Source organism: Acromyrmex echinatior, chromosome 6 (assembly GCF_024713525.1).
Source record: "Acromyrmex echinatior isolate Ae372 chromosome 6, ASM2471352v2, whole genome shotgun sequence".
Taxonomy (NCBI): Eukaryota; Metazoa; Arthropoda; class Insecta; order Hymenoptera; family Formicidae; genus Acromyrmex; species Acromyrmex echinatior.
The window spans coordinates 14,601,463-14,621,063 of record NC_141857.1 but is presented as its reverse complement, the minus strand read 5'-3'; the positions used below and the strand labels follow the sequence as shown (position 1 = coordinate 14,621,063).

Sequence of the window (19,601 nt, the reverse complement as noted above, 5' to 3'; positions counted from 1 at the left end):
TAATGAACACAGATATACAGTGTCATGCGAGAAAGATAATAGAGAACTATTATCCTCAGAATACAAAAGATAGCAGTGTGAAGATGTGACTAATATTTAAAGAAATACCTTTTTATTAAAATCCGCGTAGACTTTCAGCGGAACAATGTAGTATGATATGTAAAGTCGATCAATGGATTGACAAGGCATTATTCACCCTAACATTTCAAATTATGAGTTCTATAGCATTAGTAGAGAAGAAAAACGGAGAGCTGAGATTATGCGTCGATTATTGGCAATTGAATCGAAAGATTGTTAAAGATAGATACCCATTGCCTTTAATGAAAAACCAATTGGATAAATTATCAGAAGCAACAGTCTATTGTTGTATTTAAGACGGATTTTTCCACGTACCATTGCATGAAGAAAGTATCAGATAAATCTCTTTTATAACACCAGATGAACAGTTTGAGTTTTTAATAAAGCCATTTGAACTATGCAACTTCTCTGCAGTTTTTTAACGACATAGTGCTGTGTTCCATGAGTTAATTATACACGATGTAGTATTAATTTATCTAGACAATATTATCATTTCAGCTAAAGACGATAAAGAGTCTTCGGAAATTGGAGCAAGTTCTCGAAACGGCTCGTGATTATGGTCAAAGGATCAATTGAAAGAAGTGCAGTATATTGATACGTCGTGTGGAATATCTTGGATATATCGTGGAGACAGACACTATCAAACTTTCTGAAAGAAAAATAATCGTTACTAAGTTACTATATTACTAAGTTTCTCAAACCCACGTCAACAAAGATGGTGCAATGTTTCTTAGGACTAACGGCTATTTCCGCAAATTTGTATCTCAGTACGCCCTTAGCACGACCACTATCACAATTTCTGAAAAATGGAGTACAGTTCGTGTTTTGGAACTGAGTAGGAACAAGCGTTCAAACAATTAAAGGTGATATTGATAAAGAATCTTATATTGAAGCTGTATAAGGTGAATGCTGAGACAAAACTCCATACTGATATCTCTAAATGGTTTTGCGAGCCATACTGATGCAGAAGAATGCTGAAGATAACCAACCACACCATATTTACTACGCAAGTTGGAAGATTTCTAAAGTTGAAAAAAGGTACAGCAATTGTGAGTTGGAAGTTCTGGCCATCGTCAAGGCGCAATGGAAGTTCTGGATATATTTATTAGGCATATCTTTTCGGATTGTGACGGATTATAGAGCATTCGTGCAAACAATGTCTAAAAAGGATTCATGTTTGAGAGTGGCACATTGAACATTGCAGTTAAAAGAATTCGAGTGGAACATCGTTCTGATGCTTCAATGTGTTATGTGCATTGAGTCTTGTTCCTGAATATCTGATGGTACAGAAGATGACGCAAGATGCTCTAATCTCTCAAATCAAGCAAATGCAAACGTAGGATCCTGAATTGTAGAAGGTTGTAGATTCGACGAAGTAAGGCGTTAGCAAGGAATTCACAATATCAAACGATATTCTTTACAAGCAGAATCATGATGAACTATTGTTGGCGGTGCCTAAAGCAATGCAAGAAGTCATTCTACAATCATGAACGAAGTCATTTCGGTTGGCGGAATATGGAATACCAATTACAATAGGAATTTTGATTTCCATGCATGTATTCAAAAATCCAACAGAACATTAATAATTGCGTGCGCTGTTTATTAGCTGAGAAAAATTACGGTAATGGCGAGGGATATTTATAACCAGATAAAGTGGATAGACCGCTAAATTTATTACTTAGATCATCTGAGTCCTATCTTTTCAATGAAAAAGAGCTCATATTTTAGCAGTACGCATTTACCAAATTTATTTGACTGTATCCAACCAAGTCAACGACTTTGGATGAAATGACTATTGAAGAAACATACGATTGAAGAAATAGGTCCTAATCTTTGGTAACTCCAGGCGCATTGACGGACTGTGTAACAGCATTCATCTTGTTTTCCGCGAATAAATTATAAGGTGGAATATCTAAAGAATATCTAAATATAAAAATTCATGTTTGAAGTTTTACTAAAGTGACGACATTGTGGTGAGAGAGGCAGAGAGCGAGCGAGGCAGTGAGAGTGGAGGGAGAAAGCCGCTGGCGTGCCCGGAGACACCAGCGGCTTTCTCCCTCCACTCTCACTACCTCGCTCGCTTTCTGCCTCTCTCGCCACAATGTCATCACTTCGGTAAAACTTCAAACGTGAATTTTTCAACTTTCCTTACCGATAGAAAACGGAATTTGGTATTGGGAATAGATTTTATACTCTAAATGAATTTATTTTCAGAGATTCCATCTCTAAGGCAGAAATCCTCCTATACCGTGGGCATTCTCCTTTAGCATACGAGAAGCTTGATTTACATATTTGATAATTTATTAGTTTTTCATTAATTAATAAACGGAACTATCAACTACGGAACTATCAACTAAATTACTTTATTTGTTTTTCATAAAACATTTATAAATTTCGGGCTGCCTTTTTGTATTGTACGACGGCACGAACTCCGCACGTCATCGGCTCGCGCCGGTAACATGTACAGATCGCGTGAACAAAGACGGGATATTCTATAAAAGAAAAGAAAACCAAATAATTCAAATAATTTGAATTAACAGTGAATTTCACGAAAATACGGACAGCCAAATGTAACAATATATTATTTTTAAAAACCATGTACACATAGAGGAATATATTATACATATTCACAATATATTATACATATCTGTTCTTACTGTAAGACTATCCCAAACAGAACAAATTTTTCTTTTGATATCAAAATAATGTCAAAATGACTCCAAAATGATCATTAAATTAATTTTAAATCTTTTATATCTTATTTTTCTATTATTTTCGATTTATTTTAATGTCATTTTGACGTTATCGTAACTTGTTCTATTTGAATAATACCTTAAGATGCTAGTGCAGCTCTTCGATTGGCTTATGATATCTTAAAACTGTATTTAAGACATTTCCAAAAAGCTTGATTTACATCTATTGATTTACATCATTTTCGCATTAAAAACTCATTTTTATGTAAAAATAAAAATAAGAGGTACAACTTCTAATGGCTTTGATATATGTTATTCAGAACATTATTCTGAAGAATATTTATGAGGTTTTAGTCATTAGTCGGACACCTTGCATAACGTCTTGCATGCCGGCGCTACTGTAACTTTTATATGCCATAACTCGAAAAGTTTTTATGACGAAAAAGTTTGTAACCAATGTTCTGGAAACGTCTTAGCCTAAAAGATATGCTATGAAAAATAGGAAGCTTTGTTTAAGATTTGTGTTAATCTTAAAAGCACTTTCCAAAGTCAAATTAATATCATCATCTGATAACTTTTTTAACACCCTATTACTTTTGTTTTAAACATTTTTTAGATAAATCAATATTTTTTAAGTAAATCAATATTTTTTGAGATATTAACCATTCTAAAACTTTTACCATGCACTATAACACTAAATTTCTTGGAACCTACGACCTATATGCTCCCATTTTCTTTAATTTATATCTTATGCTGTCAACTTTTACTGATATCAAGGATTTTCATTAACTTGTACAAACCGAGATGATCTCTTGTAAGATTTAACTTCGACCATTATAAGCTTTAACTCCTATTTGTTGTGTATTCACACATACGGTTTTAATGAATCATTTATTGATTGATTTATTTATTGATTAATTTAATTTAACATAGTTACATTTTAGATTTTCAATCTTTTAACTTAATTTAATTATTGTACATTTAATTGGTAACTATTAACTTTTAATTTAACTTTCTTGAAGTTAATTCTCAGATACAATGTGAGGGGATAATGAGCATATAATTCAATAATTTTATGTCTTTTATATTGTATAATCGTTACTTTCCAGTAAACATAAATATATAATTACCATATTGCTACCGTATAACGAAATATAACAAATAATATAATATGTGCATAACATTCTACGTCCACGTTGATTGCAATTTCCTGGGGAAAAAGGTTTTATATATAATTATTTATATTTATATATAATTATATAAAGTTATATATAATTATATATGAAATTTGATCATTTATATATAGTCATATATGAAAGCATATATTAATAATTATACATAATCATATTATATATAGGATCATATTTTTGCTATAAATGAATCATATATAATTATGTATGATCATATATGTATAAATATATAGATCATATATATTATATAGCTAAATTTATATCCTTTTATGAAATTTTTCTGCGGGAATAATGCCTTGTATATTTAATTCATACAATATATTCAGAATGTCTCAAAATAATCGCCAAATATTTCATGGGCAGGTAGAGCGGACTAAACTGAGTCGAAAGGTCTTCTATCATTTTGCAATTTTCGCAATATAATTAATAAGATATTAATTACTAAAAATTGCTGAAAATTGATCTTCAGTAACTTTTTATTGAAATACTATCAACTTAACAGAAAAACTACAAGAGGTAAAAATTATTTCTTTCTCATAGAACTCTAAGAATTTTTTCAGAATTTTTTAATAACATATTTTTTCATGTTGAAGAATAAGAAAATGTAGTACTAAAAAGTTTTGATAAAAAGTTGATAAAAAAAATTTTTAGAGTTCTATAAGAAGAAAATAAACAATTTTTGTCTCTTGCGATTTTTCTAAAATTGATAGTATTTCAGTAAAAAATTATTTAAGACTAATTTTCGACAATTTTCAGTAATTAATATCTTGTTAATTATTGCGAAATTTGTAGATGGAAGAGGACTTTTTGAATTTATTCCGTTCTAGCTGCCCATGTAATATTTTTTGGTAATTATTTTGAGACACCCTATATATATACAGGGTGTCATGAATATACGGCCCCACTCCCACGTCCCGAGCAAGTAGAATGGATTAAATTGAGTAGAAAAATCCTCTATCATTTTGTAATGCTCGCAATAATTAACGAGATATTAACGTTTAAAGATAGCCGAATACGCGTGTCTGCTCGATTTACTATTGTCAAAGGTACGGTCCACCGAGTGCACGGCGCGCGGGCCGCGAGGAGCAGGAAATGGCTTAGGGCGCGTCGCGCCCTTTGAGCTCGCGACGATAAGCCCTCCTCGCGGCCCGCGCGCTCGATGGGCCGTACTTTCGGCAATAATAGATCGGGAGGACGTGCATATTCGGCTATTTTTAAATGTTAATATTTCGTTAATTATTGCGAGCATTACAAAATGGTAGAGGACTTTTCTACTCAGTTTCTACTCAGTTTAGTCCACTCTACCTGCTCGGAACGAGTGGGGTCATATATTCATGACACCCTTTATATATATATATATATATATATATATATATATATATATATACAGGTATATTAACACATACGCACGCACGCACGCACGCACATTTATATGTATATACATATATGTATCTCTACACATTAGATTGAAAAGAAAAAAATTTTTTTTTAATGTCAGTTTAAAAGCTTCCTTTCATGCCAAAAGAACATTTCTAAATTTGTATAAAAAAATATTAAGATTTAGAGGTCGTTAGATCGACGGTGAACGATTCTTAAATCAAAGTTTCGATTTTTAATATTCTTGAGACTTCCACGGGTGCTTTCCATATAACTGTTATGTTCGCGGGTTTTCTCCGTGTCTAGATCCATTCTTGGAATGCCAACGTTTCGTGAACTTTGCAGTCCACTTCATTAGGGCGAGGAGCAGTCTAATACTGATCTGTTCCTCCAGGCCCTTCCTTTTTATATTACGCTGCTTGTTGGAGTGGCGTAGGTGGGAAGAGAGAGGGATGGGAGAAGAGGTAGTGGAATTTGATTCAATAATCGTTTCGATTTTTCTTAGTACAAGTTTAATTTGATATAAAAATGGTTTAATCCAGATTTTAAATGTGGTACTTTATGTTTTTTTCACTGAACACGATATATAGGCCCTCATTATGAGATACCGAGTTCATTTTAGATAAATATTAGAAATCTAATTAGAATGAGCTGAATTAAAAAAATAATTGGTCATTTTAAAGTGAATTTAATAAGTTTTAAGATAATGTTATGTAAAACTTAATTCAAATTCTATTTTTTTTTTGAAATTAAAGAAATGTAAAAAGTGAATAAATCGCAAAGTCAAAAAATTGAGCTCCTAATACGAGATGCCCCAAGAAATCGATAATAAAACGTAAAGTATTGCAATTAAAAAACTTTATTTAATGTTTCTAAATACCAACAAACACAGCCACTGTGCGCGCAAAATGAGTATACAATGCATTGTACCTAGGACTCTTCTTCAGATAGTTGGAATTAAGCATCGCAGAAAAAGGCATTCGATGTTCATTCACAGGTTGTCCTTTTTATCATTGTACAATAATATTTATACTTTAGCAACGATTTTTACTATGACATAGGAACATAGGTTATTTCATATTAGAAATACCTTGAGTATCTCATATTATGATTTTCATGTCTTATGGTTTTACGATCATCAAATCTAACTTCTATAATTAAGCAATTCAACATCTCCGTATTTTTCTATTAGTACGATTTTATTCTATCATTACATGAAACATTTATTGCCAAACATTTATATGTTAAATAATAAACAAGGTTTAAAGGCTCAATGAAATTTGAAGACATCCAAATTCTAAAATCTTTTTTTACAACGACTACAGGCATAATTTAATAATGAATTTTCCACTAAATAGTTCTCAATCCAAGAACAATAAATTCGTGGTGGAATCAATAGACAGCGTTTATTAGTTTAGCTGAAACATATTAACATATATTAGGTGTTGGAATTAATTCGTAGCGTTTTACAAGTGATGGGAAGTACTTTCATTAATGTATTTTTTAATGCTCATGTGAAATAAATAACATTCTTTCATTAAAAAACGCTACGAATTAATTCCAACACCTAATATAATACCGCTATCTCATATTAGGCGTCTCTCTCATAATAGGCGGTTTTCCTCTAATAATTCATTTAACCCTATGATATATACCTTAAGAAATATAGCTCGATTAATGTGAAAAAATGACCAAATTTCGAGTTCATGATCGATTTTAACGAAATTCCAAGCGTTCAATTGATCGTTACTCCCTTCAAATTGTAGGCCTACCCCAAAACAAGATCCAGTTGGAATTTTCTCGGGATCTTTTACATAGTATTTAAAAGTTATATTTAATTGGATTATAAAACATTTTTATGGATATAAAATTTTTTTTACGAGTTCTGAAGTATACCGCTTTGTGGTTTCGAATCTTCAAATCAAATGCCTCAATTTGACAATAAAAAACTCTTTATTAGAAAATGAAATGAATACATAATAAAAAAATATATACTACATAATATGTAATAATATGTATTTATTTCAATGAATGAAATCACACTTTTTCTTGTATTATGTACTCATTTTATTTTCTAATAAGGAATTTTTTATTGGCAATTGATTTGAGGATGTCAAAATCGAAATGATATATTTTAGAACTTATAAAAAAGTTTTTTGTATCCTTAAAAACGTTTTATAATCTGTTTAAATGCAATTTTTAAAGGCTCTGTAAGAGGGACCGGGAAAATTCCAACTGGATCTTGCTATAAATAAACAGATCTACAATTTGAGGAGAGTAACGACCTATTTCAACATTTGGAACTTTTCTAAAATCGAGCTTGAACTCGAAATTTGATCATTTTTTTCACATTAATCAAGCTGTATTTCTTAAAGTATATATCATAAAGCTAAATAAATTATCGTGTTCTGCGACTAAAAAAATATACAGTACTACATTTAAAATCTGCATTAAGCTATTTTTGTATTAAATCAAACGTATTAAGAAAAATCGAAACTTTGATTTAAAAATTATTCACTAGTGATCTCTAAATCTTAATATTTTTAAATAAAATCCGCCCGAGTTAGTTACAATATAAATAGTGTACAATATAAATGGTAGAGAGCGCCAAGGATTGGTCAAAGTTAAATGTTTCGAATAATATAATATTCTTGGTTTATGAATTAAATTTATCACAGATATGCGCCGAAATGTTCGTATTTCTAAACACAATCAATCTGAGATACTAACAATCGCGAACCGAAACGTTCGGTCATTCGTGATTAATATAATATTCTTGGTTTGAATTTAATTTATCTCAGATGTGATTCTTATTTAAATTAAAAGAGAGGGATTATATATATTTGCAAATGAGTAAACGGTTCGATTCGCGATTATAATCTAAGATAAATTAATTAAGATAAATTAAATTCATAAACCAAGAAAATTATATTATTTAAAACATCTAACTTTAATCCTCACTATCATATTTTTTTTTTAATTTAAAGATTTTCTTTTGAAAAGGAAGTTTTTGAGCTGAGAGGTCAATTAAAAAAAATTTTTTTTGTCTGTCTAATATACATATATGTATAATTTTATACATATACGGTCGATTCCTATTCCTCAGTCGCATCTTCTGTTTTGTTGTAGTGCGTTCTCTCTTTTGTACTTGTGTACAAAATGTACAAAATGCATGTCTGCGAGAGGAGTGCCCTTATTAAATAAAAAAATAAAATAAAAACAAAGAGAAATTCACAGATATGGTTCAAGAAAGTAATACAACAACCGTTGCTTTCTTCTGTTCAAAATATGAAAAGAAAATATTTCCTGGATACCACAATTTTAATTACGATTTTCGAATTCAGCAAGCAAAATTGAAAAAAAAAGGTGAACACAATAATCTCCGCGTGTTCCCCAAATCGTCTAAAAAATGCACCAACTCCTTTTAAGTATTGTACTTTTTTCTCAGTAATAACTCTTGCAGTGTCACCTTTATAACGCGTGACTCTCATCTAAGAAACAAAAATATTAACAATTATACAATAAAAGCACTGCACTTACAATAATAGTATCATAAAGCACTGCACTTGTAATAATTATATTGATAAAAACACTGCAGCACACAAAACAATCTATGTGCGAATTAATCTTAACATTTAATCCGCCAAATTGCACGATGTAATGCTATTCAGAGAAGGAACCTTTTGATCTAAATATTAAATTTGTTTCTGAGAAATAAATGCATTGTCCAGAAATAAATACTTATTTGTTTATAAATATCAACTGATTACTAACTAAATATTTGATTGCTATACAAAAACATTAATTTATGTAAAGTAAATTTATTTTTTCAGTAATAATTGAACGAAACTTTTTTTACAAATAATAAAAAAGTGAGATATATTTTACAAAAATATATTCTGCTATTACAACCAAATGATTATAACGAATAAATATTGAAGAAAATATCATGAAATAATGTTTGTTTTGTTGTATTTCGATATTTTTCTCTTAATGTAGATGGATAGTACGCGATGGATCGCAATACTGGCCAGCCAGATCACCCGACTTAACTCCAATAGATTTTTCCCCTCTTAGGGTATTTAAAAAATTATATTTATCGGGAACCAGTGCGCAATCGGGAGGACTTACACAATCGCATTGTTGAAACAGTTACAAGCATATCACCCGATATGATAATCAATGCACAACAAAGATTATTGAAACGCGCAAGACTGTGCATAGAATGTAAATGGAGTACAAATTCAAACATTTATAATAATGTACATAATTTATTTTGTAAATTAATTGTTATGAGGTTAATTAACTGCTCTAAAGTACAAATAATTACAATTGTAATTAATAATTTTATAATATTTATGCATATAAGTTTCTAATTTCTCCTAATTATTTTAATGAAATGTTTAAAGTGTATTTGAATGAGTTTTAATTGAATATTAATAGTACATAACTGTACATAAAGAGCTACTAATTTTTGTTAATTATGATATGAAATTGATAGCAGTTCGAAAAACTGTTATCTGACAGCTTTTGTGTTTCATAAATATGTATTAAAGCTAAAAAATATTACTATAAAAAGGAAAATGTTAGTACACAACGTTATTGTACAATGCGTTTGTAGAAATATCAATAGATATCTTATATTAACTAATAATATCTTATATTAACATATGTAATTCTAAAATCGATATTAACAAAAGAAATGATAAGACAGTTTTCGCGTTTAGTACTTTGTTGTGACGCTCCTGAGTGCTCCAAAACAGTATGATTCGTTAACTTTAAATGTTTATAATTCAAAAATTATTATAGCCTCAATATTTTGGTGTTAGAATTTTCGATTCAAAATGATCTCAGGAATTTCCCCTTAAACATTGTTTTTGGATCTTTACGGGATACTCTATATCTATACATATATATATGTACACATATTTATAATATAAAATACTTTTATATAGTTAGTATTTATATTAAATACTTTTTTCTTAAATGTTTTGTTTTCAAGATTTCACTGGTCCAGGACTTTTTAGTCATTCAGTATAATGCAATTAAAGATCTTAATAACAATTTTAATGAAAAATAAAAACCGATTTCTATAATAACAATAAAAATATAAATTTTTCTGCAATTTTATCATAGACATGATTCGACAAAATGATAAAATAAATCATTGTTTTTCTTGTGTGTCCTAAAATTATATTTCCCGGATTAGGACCTTTGTGCTCTCTAAATCACCTAAAATGCGTACATTCTTTTCAGTTGTTTTATTGTTACAGCTGCATCAGTAAAGTGACTAATTTGTTTTGACATGTAGAGTAAGAAAAAGCGGCATGATTTTTTTGTCTCTTATCCAATATTCTTTAAATCGGCGTAAATTTTATAAAAAAGTTAAAATGGAATCGCCTAATCATAAAACTCATTTTTCGACGACGTTTTAAATAAATGTATCATCTCTATTGCCTTTTTTTGAGTATAACAGAATGAGATTTGATATGCAAGGTGAGTAAAAAGTCCCGGACCGGTAAAATATCTCGAAAATTAATTAATTTCTGAAAAAAATGTTTCTTACAAAAGTTGTAGAGTTTTAAATGATGTATTCACTGACTTTGAGTAGCATTACCAAGGTCAAGTCAAGATCTCATCGATTTTTTAAAATGACCCTATTTTTTATTCCAGAATCTAATAGCTAGTGTCAAGAGATTTTCAAAATATTACAATGAAGTTATTTTGTTACTTGGCGACGCCATTCAAGGTCAGATTGATGAGATCAATGAATAGAACACTTAAAACTCTACAACTTTTGTAGGAAATATTTCTATTGGAAATGCTTAGTTTTCGAGAAATTTCACCGGTTCGTGACTTTTTACTCACCCTGTATAACGAGATCTGGTTTGTACGGCTGCTTCTTTAATTCTGTCTGTTTTTCTGATTTTTGTTCTCTGCGTTCTTTTCCCTTTCTGTCTGATGACGTGTGCACGAATACGCACATTCGTACATGCTCATATATAGTTATCGCGCGAATGTGCGATGCAAGCGTATTATATGTAATGAAGCGAGATAAAGGGGATATTTATCTTTCTAGACTCTCTCTCTCTCTCTTTCTCTCTCTCTCTCTCTTTCTCTCTCCTTCTCTCTTTCGTGTGCGCGCGCATGAATGAGTTACAAATATTATGAGTGTAATTTTCATTATTGTGTTATATACGACAATTCGCATTTCTCTGAGATAAGTCCGAGACATCATCTGATCTCTTTGATTTTGGTTAATGTTTTCCGATAATTTGATTTGCTCTGGAAATAGAGACGTACAGACTGAATAAATAAATTTTATTTCCCTCTCTTTCTATCTCTCTTTCTCTCTCTCTTCCCCCCCCCCTTTCTCCCTCCTTTTCCCCTTCTTTTCTCGTTTGGAGCGTTACATCGTGCCGCATGGTACCACAACTTCACTGAACACAAGTTGATTTTTTAACAGTCGCAACTAAACTCGCGTGCGATGTGCTACGCGCATCTTCGAAAGGCATCGCGCGATTGCTTTTCCTGGCAACCGAAAACGGTGGATTTATGTCATTGTGAAATACGAAAGAAGTCGCATTTTTTGGTATAACTACACCGGGAAGAAAAATATGTGTTTGCTCACCGACAGCTCGATAGAATAATAAATGTTTGATTTTTTGGCATAATATCAGAAGATAGTTGAGATTTAACGCATGTAAGAACGTATAATGTCGGTGTAATGTGCGATAGAAGGTACGTGCGTCGACAATCTTAACTCTCGCGAGATGCTGAACTCTGATCGCATTGAATCAACACAACAACCATGAAATTGTATAGTTGCAAGTTTCGCGACGGTTATATCTTTCCTTCATTTCCATGCGTCTTCCGTGTGATTACAAAAGATTTATATGGCCTGTAACGAATCGCGAAGTTATCTCCTATAGTTTTTTCATATCAGTCAAATAGCTTAAGAGTTTTAGCATAAAGAAATCATGAAACTTGAGTCGTAGTCGTATAATGTTTTGGCCAATCTACAGCTACGACTTATGTTCCATGACACAGTTATGATTATCTTTAGGCTTCGTTATGCTTAGACTCTAACTTACGCCGAGAGATCGAAGCAGCTGCGAACTTCCGCAGTCGTGCGGAGCGAGTGAACTTGCCAGAATTTGAATCAGCTGATGAAAATTCCTCGGGAACCTCGAGTTCAATTCATTATACCTTACTCTTGCTTTGGTCTATAATTTGCACTTCCCTCCTCCGAAAAAAAGATCGTGTATAAGGAAGATATATTATTGTGCGAACGAATTTATTCATCGTACGGATTCCAATCCGCCGGAAGTGACGACGAACGACAACTTCCCTGCTGGTGTAACGATGGTGATGATAATGTTGCAGTAGTGAAGAGTGCATGGTACCATTACAGTCGAGTGCAGTCGAGTGTTGCATTGTGCTTAAGTATGCACGTACTCACATACGCGCACGTGCTGACCTAGAGGAAGCGAAAGGAAAGAAGGAAGGAGAGGATGTCGACTCGTCGCCGGGCGACCGCAACCGCATCGTGCGGTGAGATACAGCGTCCTGTTTTCAGTTAACGGTCAATAGCTCTTTGAAAGTTTCGCCTTATCGACGATGGACTGGAATGGTTGATCGGATCATGCAAAGCAACGAGAGATCATGCTTTGTGTATTGTTTCCTCATTGGGGTAGTTCCGCGGCACGGTCACGACTATGCAGCTGAAGAAAACGATGCTTAATATATTTGATCAATGTAAGTTTCATGCACGTGGATGCGCGCGCTCTCTACTGTTGCAGTTATTACTAATAGTAATAATAATAATAATTTTTTCCCTCGGTTAGTTAAAGAGTAGCGCGCCGTTCTGTCGACGTTCTAAAGTCTTGAACATCTCGAAGTTATATATACACATATGATGAAATATATACACATATATACACATACGATGACATTTAGATCAATGGTTAAACGTGTGCATTTTACATCCATTTATATGCGTAACACGAATGAGATGATGCATGTGCGGCAGCGTGATTTCCTCCTCGTATATAGCATGTCCCTCCCCCCGCCCCCCCCCATTAAAGGCCTCGAGAACGTAATAACTGTAGGGCACAGATCGAATTAAATTATGTGACATCACAGAAAACCTATGACTTCGCCGCGACAGATGTGCATCGCATAACTCCGTATCGTTATTATTAGAAGAAATCGCGAATGCGCGAATGATTCGTACTATAGTTGCTATTGTTTTCAATTTAGAAATATTAAATTTATCAGGATGAAAATATGTGACATATTGAAAAAAATTGTATTAATTTGAAATAAGCATATATATTTAATATTTGATGGTAACATCAAATTATTAAATTGCTGTCAATTTAATTCGCGATTACTAGTGTAGTTTTAATTGCGTTTATAGTCCGGAAAAACAATTCGGCGCGCAGTTCTAAAAAGACTACAATATATGATATACGTGCAAATACATATATAGTGTATATTAGTAAGTTCAACATTGAATTTAAAGCAATAAAGATCCAGTTTCGACCATAATAGACATTTTTCTAGTATTGATTGAGTTTCTCATATGTGCGGTCTAAAATAAATTCTTAATATTGCTTATATATTTAATAATTAGATTATTTGATGAACATAATTTTGATATCAAAGATAAATAATAAAACAAATATTTATATCTCGGAACAAATGGTGGCATGCATTTTAATGAAAATAACACAAGTTTTGATTAAAATATAATGACAAATATAATTTCTTATTAATGTGTGAGCTAAATTCAATTCTGTCGTAATATACGAATACCTAAAATTTAGCAGCGCTGTCAATTTCAATTATATATATATTGTATTACATGTTACTATTATATATACCTATATGTATATTAGATTGACAAGGAAAACAAAATTTTTTTAAATCAGCCTCTCAACTCAAAAGTTTTCATTTCATGTCAAAAGAACAGCTCTAAATTTTTATCAAAAAATATGAAGATTTAGAGGTCGCTAGTGAACGATTCTTAAATCAAAGATTTGATTTTCCTTAATACATGTTTGATTTGATGCAAAAATGGCTTAATCCCGATTTTAAATGTGGTAATGTATGCGGTATGTTTTTTTGATCGCTGAACACGATACAATAATTCATTTAGTTCTACGATATACGCCTTAAGAAATATAGCTCGGTTAATTTGAGAAAAATTGACCAAATTTCGAGTTCAAGATCAATTTTAACAAAGTTCCAAACATTCAATTGATCGTTTCTCCCTTTAAATTGTAGGTCTGTTCACTCAGAACAAGATGCAGTTGAATTTTTCCGGGACCTCCTACATAGCATTTAAAAGTTGTATTTAACTGGATTATAAAATGTTTTTATGGATAGAAAAATTTTTTTACGAGTTTTAAAGTATATCGCTTTGTGATCCTCAAATCAAATGCCTCAATTTGACAATAAAAAATTTTTTATTAGAAAATGAAATGAGTACATAATATAAAAAAATTGTGCGCATGTGCGTGCGCGTGCGTGTGTGCGCGTGCGAGCAGTTATATGTCACAAGAATTTATTTTCATCTTCGAAACTAATTTTGAGGACTCGTATTCAAGGAACCATTTTATTAAAATATCAGTGAAAAGTTTAATAATGTTGTCTTTTCAGTTTATTCTATACGATTTTTTATTTACAAAAAATATATAGAACTCCATCGTGTCCTTTTCATGTCAATGCTGCTCCCGGACAATAATCAGAAATTCTATTTAATTCTACCAATACTCCGTTAATTATATGTAACCTAATGGAGGTTTATTCTAACTAATTTAGGAATTTAAATTATAATAATTTGAATTTTTTGAATTAAAATTTTTTGAATTAAATTTTAAATTAAAACTTTTATTCTTGAATCCAAATTACATCAATAAAATTATAAAAATTAATATAAAATCTTTTTATTACACACAGAGCAATTGTGAAGATACATTATATTTATGATACATGAGATTTGTTGTGCGTCGCTTTATGGTCATTTGCTGAATCAATTTTTTTGCCATGCTCTACTAGCAATACTACACATTATATGTATGTGCGCGTTCACATACTATATAATTGTCGACCGATCGAAAATGACATTTGATTTTAACACTGTAAACCATAGATTTTAAGTATATACCTGGATTTTAAGTATATATCTACAAAGAAAATGTTGGAATGGATTCCGATCGGAATTATTTCGTTAACCTTAGAAAACACAATTAAATCAGAGAATAATTGAATAATTTCGATCGGTATAATTATTTGTATCAGGGGATCCCCCTAATGACCTTGATTTTGACATATGCTGTCAAGGTCATGACTTTGAGTGACCTCCAACAAGTTTTAGTCATCGCTCGTTATTCGTTAAAAAGTTATTATCAAAAAGAGTTTGAAAAATGATATCTTTTTTCTATTATATAAAACAGAAATTTTCTGCTTTAAAACGTATTTAATAACTTTCCATGCAAAGCAACTTTCATTCCACCACCCTGTTAAGAGACGCATCCACACGAAACGATAATGAAGGTGCATCTGCGGCGCCTTATATAAAATAAAATTTTTACTGTCAATAACACAGTACAAATCGAAATAAAATTCTTGTTATAGTTTAAGATTGGCCGAATATTTTTGTTTTTTATTGATATTGATTGGATGGCTAGTTTCTGAGAAAAAAGAATCATGAAAGTAATCATTTTTTAAGCTTTGACATTTTTTGTTCCATTTTGTATTTCAAAAACTATTGCTTTAAACAAAAAAATATCCGATACAAAAAATGTTCTTTTTGATTCAATTAAGCTTACAGAATTTTTTCAGAATTTTTATTCGAAGTTTAGATTAAAAAAAATTGTTTATAACTATGGTCAACGACCATAAAAAAGAATAAAGTGTATATAGATATTTTTCCGCAGAATAATATGAAGTCTCATATCAAGGTCATTGAGAGAGAGGTCCTATGTAAATAACTGTCCCGATCCGGAATCCGTTCCAAATGACGTCATAATACATATCCTATAGGCATCCTTATCATGAAAATATTCAATTCCCTAGGTTTGTATTGTGTTTTTTAGAGAAAACGGAATAATTCCGATCGAAATTCTTATTTGTTCCATGATAGGTACCCTGGATAGGTATGTCTTGTAACTAAAATCAGGGAACTAAGTTAATAAAGTGAGTATAATATCTTTTGTGAGAATGAGACTACTGTGTGAATGCAATGTTTGATGAAACATATAGATAATTAATTAATATAATGGAACACATAAATAATCAATTAATAAAGATCATTTGCAATATAGCATAAAAAATTTGCAATATTTTCAAATTAAATTAAATTTTGTTAAAATTATACTCAAATTTCACTTGAAAAGTATTCTAAAATGTGAAACAATTTCCACCAAGTAAAATTTTTCCACCAGAGAAATCATAATCGTTTGTTAAGTACTTACTTCATTCGTAATTATTACAAATAAAAAGAAATATTATCGTTTTTCTTCTAATAAACACAACAAAGCTTACATCTCATTTTTTGCAAAATTTATAGTTAATTATTACTTATAAATTAAAATGGCGCTGCGTTACATATTCGAACTGTTTGCCGTTTCTCATATGTTATTCCCATATAACACAGAAAAATTGCAAAATGATTGCAAATATATCTCATTGCAATGTTGTAATATTCCAAATAGATTGCGCAATGTATTTTTTAGGCAATGTCATAGCATCATAAAAATGTTCGCCTTCAGTAAGATTGTACCGTTATAGCAATGTAATGTATTTTTAACTATTATTAAAAGTAATTTTCTTATTATTAACACTAAATAAAAAAATCACTTATTATCACTGAATATAATTTGAAATATAATTTATGATATAAATAAAAAAAATGTAGAAAAAGAATTAATTAATACATATAATATATTTATTAATATATATTTATTAATATATATATTTTATATTATAATTATTATATTTTATACTTAATTGTAAATTTTATGAGCAGGAATATATTTTTTAATGTTATGAATTATACATATATATTGGGTCCGGCCGAATAAAAGTGGGCACGACGTGATTCCTTATAAAAAAGTTAAAAAAAAATAGAATAAAATTTAAAAAAAAATATAGAATAAAATTTTTCGATTTTCTGCTTATTATTAGTTTTCGAAAAAATCGAGTTTTGAGAATCCGTTGCGTATGTAAGCTATTACGGCTAAGCTACGGTTTGTCGAACGATTAATCATGCAACTAATCATATGTATTCGAGCAATTAAAAAGCCAAAATACGTTGCCCAAGATTCAGGCATCGATAATTAGGCAGGTACAGTTATGTATCTGATAACGAGGACAACAATTCCAACAATATTGTAATTAATAAAATCAAATTTTGTTTACTAAAAATTTTCTGTGTTTTTCCTTAAACCTAATAGCTTTTAAATTCTGTGTAAACATTGTTTATAAACATTATACGTCGTTCGACGAACCGTAGCTTAGTCGTAACAGCATATGTACGCAGCGGATTTCCAAACTCGATTTTCTCGAAAACTAAGTAGAAAAAAATATATATAACTATGTATATATATATATATTTCACTTTTTTATAAGGAATCACGTCGTGCTCGCTTTATATATTAATCAGCCAAATCTTATACTACATATATACACACACACATATATATATATATATATATATATATATATATACAATATATATACAGGGTGGCGTGAATATACGAACCTCTAAGCTCGAACGGTGCGGCGCGGCTGCTAGGCCATTCCCGCTTCTCATGGCCCGCGCGCCATGCGCTCGGTGGGCCGTACCTTCGACAATAGTAGATTCAGGCGAACGCGCGTATGGCGTATTCGGCTATCTTTAAACCTCGTTAATATCTCATTAATTATTGCGAGCATTGCAAAATAGTAGAGGATTTTTCTACTCAGTTTAGTTCGCTCTACCTGCTCGGGACAAGTGGGTCCGTATATTCATGCGACCCGTATATATGTATAATACACACACGCACGCACGCACGCACGCACGCACGCACGCACGCACGCACGCACGCACGCACGCACGCACGCACGCACGCACGCACGCACGCACGCACGCACGCACGCACGCACGCACGCACGCACGCACGCACGCACGCACGCACGCACGCACGCACGCACGCACGCACGCACGCACGCACGCACGCACGCACGCACACATTGGTTTTTAAACGTATTTTCCACAAAAATTAGCCTAGAGTACTTTTCTTTTTTTTTTAACATGTGTGTTTTGCTTTTCTGCATCATTTGAAACTTTATACGTTTCATTTAAATAATTAGGTGAATTGTCAATGATTAAAAAGTAAAAATAAAGTTGTATAACTCCGGTATATATACGCTGACGAGTTTTTCTTTTTTGACATTTGATTATTTTTTTTAGGGCACCACCTAAAATTGTATTCCAATGTATATATATATATATATATATATATATACATATACATATATATATATATATATATATATATATATATAGATAAATAATAAAATACATATAAAGGAAAGATTCAATAAATATGAACAAATGAATTATAAATGAAAGGGTTAAAAGTCAAATATACGAGATAAATAATACTTGTAAAATTTTAGATTACAAGTATAAGAATAGGATTGTGATTAACAAATGAAAGTCTGTCTGAAAAATGTACTTTTTAAAAATTGCTTTATTGATTGATTTATAATTTATATATTATATAAAATACACACAATGATAATATAAAAATACGTCAACTTAGCTGTAAAATTAATATTTTTCTAGCTGCAATGATTTCAAAAGAGTTTCTTTTTTAGCATCTGGATAGTCGCTGACAACTTTTAATAAAAACTGTTCAATGACAACTGACAACTTTAATAAGAACTGTTTTTGTTCCTTTGTTATAATATTGCTGTAATCGGTAATTAGCTTTATTCTGCTGTGTCATTAACAGCTTTTAAATTCTTAACAATATGGTATCCTTTTTTAAAATGTTCGTTTGTAGACTAAGTTGAAGAACCAGTTTATAAAAAAATCGGTGTTCCTTCAGTAATCAAGGAACGTCCTTCAGTAATCAATACATCACTAGATAAATTTGTTTCTTTTAATTAAATACAAAAACATTTTTTCTAGCATTGTAAGAAGAACCGTATATGAATAAATCGAATAAAGTAAAGAACGCCGAACGGTCAAAGTTAAATGTTACGA

General features: G+C 31.0%; 1 protein-coding gene across 3 annotated transcripts in view; it reads left to right on the top strand.

The window, feature by feature from the left end:
• Positions 1 to 5,443: 5,443 nt before the first annotated feature.
• The window catches only part of LOC105144031 (dual 3',5'-cyclic-AMP and -GMP phosphodiesterase 11), a 234,137-nt gene continuing 219,979 nt past the window's right edge, over positions 5,444 to 19,601 (top strand). Inside the window, exons 1-2 of one of the 3 annotated variants that reach the window (XM_087406851.1) lie at positions 5,444 to 12,079; positions 12,405 to 13,096. In XM_087406851.1, coding sequence (XP_087262977.1) covers positions 13,057 to 13,096 — 40 coding nt within the window. In that variant the 5' untranslated portion in view covers positions 5,444 to 12,079; positions 12,405 to 13,056. Of the gene's footprint in view, positions 13,097 to 19,601 lie in introns of all 3 variants that reach the window. The other 2 variants (XM_087406850.1, XM_087406849.1) reach the window with 2 other exon arrangements.